The 6,965-nt window shown below is 65.4% G+C and overlaps 1 protein-coding gene across 2 annotated transcripts; it reads left to right on the top strand.

The window, feature by feature from the left end:
- The first annotated feature begins 355 nt into the window (after positions 1-355).
- Positions 356-6,959, top strand: LOC113405861 (cytohesin-2). Of its 2 annotated transcripts, XM_026647145.1 has the most exons (11): positions 356-507; positions 658-724; positions 960-1,078; positions 1,436-1,516; positions 1,951-2,063; positions 2,242-2,390; positions 2,612-2,723; positions 4,823-4,899; positions 5,239-5,310; positions 5,988-6,142; positions 6,466-6,959. In XM_026647145.1, exons 1-11 carry the CDS (start codon positions 470-472, stop codon positions 6,551-6,553), a joined length of 1,071 nt encoding a protein of 356 aa, XP_026502930.1. In that variant the 5' UTR covers positions 356-469; the 3' UTR covers positions 6,554-6,959. The 2 variants fall into 2 exon arrangements, with proteins under 2 accessions (XP_026502930.1, XP_026502929.1); XM_026647144.2 differs by lacking the exon at positions 6,466-6,959 and having other exon boundaries at positions 383-507; positions 2,612-2,724; positions 4,821-4,899; positions 5,988-6,146.
- The last annotated feature ends 6 nt before the right edge of the window (positions 6,960-6,965 follow it).

Consider the following 6,965-nt stretch of genomic DNA (forward strand, 5'->3'; position numbering starts at 1 on the left):
GAAAGCCCTGGGACGTCGCATCGGAAGGCAACCAAACCCGAGCTCCCAGTTTCATGCCACGGCTAAGGCCTGGAACGTGCACAGATTTTGCGCTGGTCTAACCATACCGCTCCCTATGGGCCCTGCAGGGGCAGGACATAGCTACAGTGCAGGGCACCCTGGCCATGCCCCCCATCTGCCCCCTATGGCAGCTGCGTCTCTGCACTGGGCAGGGGATCCCTGTATAAACAGCCCCTGTGCCCACTTCCCCCTTCAGGTGTCACCCGAAAGTCAAGAAACACTCGCATGCGCCCCACTTCCTCCCTCGCTCCTGGAGCAGGGGTTTCCTGCGTCAGGCTAACCTCTGGTCTCCATCCCAGTGCCCCCGGACCTGACCCCCGAGGAGCGGCTGGAGCTGGAGAACATCCGGCGGCGGAAACAAGAGCTGCTGGTGGAAATCCAGCGGCTGCGGGATGAGCTGAGCGAGGCCATGAACGAGGTGGAGGGTCTGGAGGCAAATGAGGGCAGGTAACGAACGTGCTGAACCCCAGAGGGGCCGTTCCCCAGCGCTGGGTGAGGGGTCCCCGTATACCCAGCCCCTGCCCCGCCATAGGCTTGTACGCTGTTGGGGCTGTTCCAAGGGCTGAATCTTGTGGTTTTTCTCCATCCGACCCGCAGCAAAACCCTTCAGAGGAACCGGAAGATAGGGATGGGCCGCAAGAAGTTCAACATGGATCCTAAAAAGGTAAGAGGGGAGGGGGCTGGGAGCCCGGATGCCTGGGTTCTCTCCCCAGCTCTGGGAGGGGAGTGGGGGCAAGTGGTTAGAGTTGGGAGGGGGGCTGGGAGCCAGGACGCCTGGGTTCTATCTCCAGTCCCTGCGTGTGCGTCAGTTTCCCCGGTGAGAGGGGAGGTGACGCCTGGGAGCCGAGCGGGGTGCGGTCGGGTCCCGGGCGCCTGACTCCGTTCTGTCTTCGGCACAGGGCATCCAGTTCCTGGTGGAGAACGAGCTGCTGCACAACACGCCCGAGGAGATCGCCCGGTTCCTCTACAAGGGGGAGGGGCTCAACAAGACGGCCATCGGGGACTACCTGGGGGAGAGGTGAGGGACCGGGGCCATCGGGGACTACCTAAGGGAGGGGACGGGGCCATTGGGGACTACCTGGGGAAGAGGTGAGGGGACGGGGCCATTGGGGACTACCTGGGGGAGGGAGCGGGGCCATCGGGGACTACCTGGGGGAGAGGTGAGGGGACGGGGCCATCGGGGGACTAGCTGGGGGAGAGGGGTGGGGCCATCGAGGGCGACCTGGGGGAGAGGGGAGGGGGCCTGTGGGGAGGGGCGTGGCCGGTGGGCTCTGGCGGGCAGGGGGGCTCTGGAGGGTCTGGGGGGGGGGGGGGGGGGGGGACGGGGGGGGGGGGTATTTCAGCTCTGACACCACCAACCCCTCACCCCCCACAGGGAGGACTTCAACATTGCCGTGCTGCACGCCTTCGTCGACCTGCACGAGTTCACTGACCTCAACCTGGTGCAGGCGCTGCGGTGAGCCGGGGGGAGAGGAGGCGGGGGGATGTGGTGGGGGAGGACGGAAAGGTTTGGGGGCAGAGGGTAATTGGGGGGCTGAGGGATGTGGAGGGTGGGAAGGTTTGGGGGCAGATGGGGATCGGGGGGGCTGGGGGAGGGGGAGGGTGGGAAGGTTTGGGGGCAGAGGCGGGGGCGGGGGGGGGGGGGGGGAGGGTTGGGGGGCGGGGCTGGGGGAAGTGGAGGGTGGAAAGGTTTGGGGGCAGAGGCGGATCGGTGGGCTGGGGGAGGGGCAGGGGGGAGGATGGGAAGATTTGTGGGCAGATGGGGCTGGGGGAGGGTGGGAAGGTTTGGGGGCAGAGGCGGATCGGGGGGGCTGGGGGAGGGGGAGGGTGGGGGCAGAGGGTGCTCAGGGGGCCCCTACTTACTCTCCCCCCCCCCCCCGGTCTCCCCAGGCAGTTCCTATGGAGCTTCCGCCTGCCCGGGGAGGCCCAGAAGATCGACCGCATGATGGAGGCCTTTGCCCAGCGTTACTGTCTCTGCAACCCCGGCGTCTTCCAGTCCACAGGTACCACGGGGCCCGGACGCCTGGGTTCTATCCCTGGCTCGGGGAGGGGAGCGGGGCGTAGTGGTTAGAGCAGGGGAGGCTGGGAGCCAGGACACCTGGGTTCTCTCCTGGCTCTGGGATGGGGGTGGCGTCTATTGGGGGCGTTCCTCCTACCAGCCTCCCTCCCTTCCTCCCCCAGACACCTGCTACGTGCTCTCCTTCGCCGTCATCATGCTGAACACCAGTCTCCACAACCCCAACGTGCGGGACAAACCCACTGTGGAGAGATTCATCACCATGAACCGGGGCATCAACGACGGGGGCGACCTGCCCGAGGAGCTGCTGCGGGTGAGGGCGGGGGTCTGATCTGGGGGACAGGGCGGGATACTGGGGTCCATGGGCCCATGGGTCTGGCCTGCTGGTGAGGAGGGGGTGTGGCTTGTGTCTGACTCCACCCTGCAGGAAAAGGGCTGTGGTCTCTGACTCTTGTCAGTAGGGGCGTGGCCTTATTGTGACCCCACCCCTTGAGTGGGGCGTGGCCTCTTTGTGACTCCACCCCTCACCCCCAGAACCTGTACGACAGCATCCGGAACGAGCCGTTCAAGATCCCGGAGGATGACGGGAATGACCTGACCCACACGTTCTTCAACCCGGACCGGGAGGGCTGGCTGCTCAAGCTGGGTGAGAGCGGGACCCCCCGAACCCCCATGCCCCCCGATCCCCACCCCCGCGATCTCTGCATGCCTCTGCGCTCTCCTCTCTCTGTGTCCCACCGACCCCCCACTGTGTCCTCAAAGCACCGACCTTCCTTCCGCACCTGCAGGAAAACTCCCCCTTGCCCGGCCCCGGCTAGGACGCCTGGGTCCGTACCCCCAACCCCCCCCTCGGCTAGGACGCCTGGGTCCGCCCCCCCGGCCTCGGCCAGGACTCCTGGGTCCCCCATGGCCCCCCCACCCCAACACCCGGCCTCAGCTTGGCTCCTGGGTCCGTCCCCCCACCTCCAGCCTTCAGTTGGCCCCTGTCTGCGTCTCTCCCTGCCCCGCGCTCTGGGCCTCCCCCAAGCCGCCTGGGTCCGCTTCTGATTCCTTCCCCACGGGGGCTTTGAGGGCAGTGCCCCTCCCCCCGCCCCCCCAAGGTTGAGCGTCCTGGGGTGGGGGGTTCCACAGCTATAGGGGGAGCTCCTCCCCCCCAATATGAGCCCCCACACCTAAGGCATTGGGATCCCAGTTCGAAGCACCCCCAGTTTCGAGGCAGGTGCCCCCGACTAGCGGGGCCATGAGGGGTCAGGATGGGGGTCGCGCAGACCCCACAGCAGCTCAGTCAGAGGCACAGGCTGGATTTGGGGGGATTGGGGTTTGGGGTCACAGGTGGGTTGGGTGGGGGTGTTCAGGAGGCTGGGAGGGTCCTAAGTCGCTGGGGGGAGGTAGGCGGAGGGATCTGTGCGGGGGTGATGAGGAAGGGAGGTGGGTACCGACCTTGTTTGGGGCCTGACCCCATTGATGCCTCTAGGGAAGGCACAGATTGGGGGTCAGGGGGTGAGCAGGGATCAGCTCCCAAGAGCCAGGATGGGGGCTGGGAATCAGGACGCCTGGGTTCCATCATGGCTCTGGGGGGGGGAGTGGGGGCTAGTGGTTAGAGCTGAGGGGTAGCGGTGGATGCCGGGTGCCAGGACTCCTGGGTTCTATTTAATCTTCTCCCCAGCCCCCGGGGCAGGGAATGGTCATGGAGGACGATGGGTGAGGTCGCTCACAGGGAAAAGCCGGACAGAGCCACCCCCCTCCCTCACTCTGTGTATCAAACCCCTGTGACCCCCCCCCCCAGCAAAAAGGATATTCCCTCCCCCCTCCCCAAGATTCCCCCCCCCCTCCCCGCGCTGATCCCTGCGGCAGGGGTGTGATTTGACCGTGTTTTTCCTCCTCACGTTGATATAACTGATTTTTCCTCTTTCTCTCTCTTCTCTCTTCTCTTCCCCCCGCTCCCCTCTTTCTTTCTCTCCCTCCCCCGTTTTCCTCCCCTCCCTCCCCACTCCTGCCCCCCACGGCCCCCCCCCACCCCCACGCCGCTGATGCCACTTGCGCTCGGGTCTCACCGTTCCTCCCCAGGAGGTAGGTAACGGAGGGGGAAGCCGCTGCTGGAATGGGGGGTGGGGACCCAAATAGCGCCTCGCCCCATTACATCCACATCAACGCAGTAGAGATTTGCCCCGAGCCCGACGCCAGACACCCGGAGCATTGGAACTGGCCACGGAGGGCAGGGGGAGGGGAGGGGGGACCTGGCCCCTTGAGGGAAGGGGTGTTGCTGGAAGCACCCCGGAATCTCCACACAAGTTTTAAAGGTCCCGCATCAGGGATTGTCTCAGGGACAGTCGTGCCACACAGGGTCCCCCTGGTGGTTAGAGATGGGGCAGCTGGGAACCAGGACTCCTGGGTTCACTCTCCTCCCAGAGCCAGGGATAGGGGTCTAGTGGTTAGGGCAGGGAGCCCGGACTCCTGAGTTCTCTCCCCAGCTCGGGGAGGAGAGTTCTGCCAGTAACACCAGTTTGTCAGGCCCCAACCCCCCGCCCTGCGGCAGTGCCATGGCGGGGCAGCTGTGTGGGGTCTTATGCCTGAAATTGACACACACACACCCCCCCCCATGTGCCCGGGCGAGGGTGCCGTGTCTATCCCAGCATGCCCTGGGGCAGGCCTGGTCCTCTTCTCACGCGGCCCCTGGGTGGACCGGCCCAACAGGGTCAATAACTGCCCCCATCACTGAGCCCCCAATCTCTGCTTCCCCTGCAGGCGGGCGCGTGAAAACGTGGAAAAGACGCTGGTTCATTCTGACTGACAACTGCCTGTACTACTTCGAGTACACCACGGTGAGCCCCCCCCAGTCCCCTGGAGCAGCCCCGTATCCGCCCTCAGGCCCGTCTACCCCGGGCCTGCCCGGCGCCATCTGCTTCAGAGGCAGACCCAAGTGCTCCCCCTAGTGGTCAGTGATGGAATCGCCTGCCCCTTGGGTGAGCCCCCTGCCCCCAGTCATCCAGGGGTCGGGCTGGGCTCCACAGACAGCCCCTGCAGGAACCCAGGGGGTCCTGCCGCTCACCCTCCTGGGCCCGGGGCTCCCTGGCTCTCCCCACTTAGCTCCGTGGCCAGTGGCAGGGAGTCCTGCAGGCCGAGCCGCGTCTCCCCTGACTCCGGCTTTGTTCCCCACTCAGGACAAGGAACCACGGGGGATCATCCCACTGGAGAATCTGAGCATCCGGGAGGTGGAGGACCCCCGCAAGCCGGTGAGGGCAGCGCCCCCTGCCCCTCTGGGCCTTCTCGCCCCCGACGGTCACCGTGGGCCTAGTCTGTCCTTCGTCAGCCTGTACTTGTCCTCTCCTTCATGGCCTTCCTCCTCCTCCTCCTCCTGTCTATCCCTCTGCTCACCCCCCTCCCTCCATCAACACACACCCCTCCCTTCCTCCCTCCCTCCATCCCTCCCTCCACGCACCTTTCCTCCCTCCCTCCAGCCACGCACCTTTCCTCCCTCCCTCCAGCCACGCACCTTTCCTCCATCTATCCACACACCCCCCTCCCTCCCTCCCTCCCTCCCTCCATCCATCCATCCATCCACACACCTTCCCTCTATCCCTCCATCTGCGCACCCCCCTCCCTCCCTCCATGCATGCAGCCCCCGCATCCATCCACATACCCCTCCTTTCCTCCATCCATTCCTGCAGCATTTGACCCTTGTAGCTCAGGCTACACTCTTCTGCACAGCATTGTGCTCCCAGCTCTGAGCTTTCATTTCGAGCACAAATGACTTGACGTTGCCTGAGTTTGCCGAGAGCCTGAGGCCATCGCTGCAGGGTGGGGGGAATCGGCCCTGGGTGTGACCGACGCAGCCCGAGCCCGTCACTGGGGGGCGGGAATTGACGCAGCCTGAGCCCGTGGCTGATTCTGTCTCTCCCCCCTCCCCCAGAACTGCTTTGAGCTCTACATTCCCAACAACAAGGGCCAGCTGATCAAGGCCTGCAAGACGGAGGCCGACGGGCGGGTGGTGGAAGGGAACCACATGGTCTATCGCATCTCGGCCCCCACGCAGGAGGAGAAGGACGAGTGGATCAAATCCATCAAGTGAGGAGCACCCCCACCTGCCCCCTCCCCCTCCCAGAGCTGGGGATAGAACCCAGGCGTCCTGGCTCCCAGCCCCCTCCCAGGGTATTGCGGGTGGATGGTTCCAGCTCATGATGGGGAAGGAGAGAACAGATTTAGGGAGCTGGGGGGGGGGGTGAGGTCTGATCCACCCCATTCGGGGGGCAGACAGGGCATGTGGGGGCAGGGGCGTTCCCAGCAATGGTGGACGGGCCGTGGGGCCCCCATGGGGGTGACTGCCCCAAGGCCAGGGCTCTTGGCTGCAGCGAGATCCCCTGGCCCCCCTAACCTCCCGCTCCCCCCAGGGCTGCTGTCAGCGTGGACCCCTTCTACGAGATGCTGGCCGCCCGCAAGAAGCGCATCTCGGTCAAGAAGAAACAGGAGCAGGCGTGAGCCGGGCCGGCCAGCCGGCTGCCTTTCTGTGCCCCCCCCAACCCACCTCCCTGGGCGCCGCTGAAACTGACACCCCCCTGGGCCGGGGGGCCCAGCCACGGACAGACAGATGGACAGAGCATCACTGACTTCCCCTCCCCCAGCATCTGTGTGCACCCTGATCTGTCTTCCGACATTCCCCCAGGCACACTACTTGGGATACAGCCCCTCTCCAGGAGCCACTGGGTACCATGGGCCAGCAAGCCCCTCCCCGCCCGTGGGGGCTGCGGCCTGGGGCCTCTGCCATGCCATCGGCTCAGGACCTTGCAGCAGATTCTGATCAGGAGTGACTCCAGATTGACCCTGGGGGAGCAGAGATCAGAATCCAAACCTGCCCCCATTGCAAACAGGAGTGACTCTGGATCGACCTTGG

This window comes from Terrapene carolina, unplaced genomic scaffold (assembly GCF_002925995.2).
Source record: "Terrapene carolina triunguis isolate 2854851 unplaced genomic scaffold, T_m_triunguis-2.0 Scaffold51353, whole genome shotgun sequence".
Lineage (NCBI taxonomy): Eukaryota > Metazoa > Chordata > Testudines > Emydidae > Terrapene > Terrapene triunguis.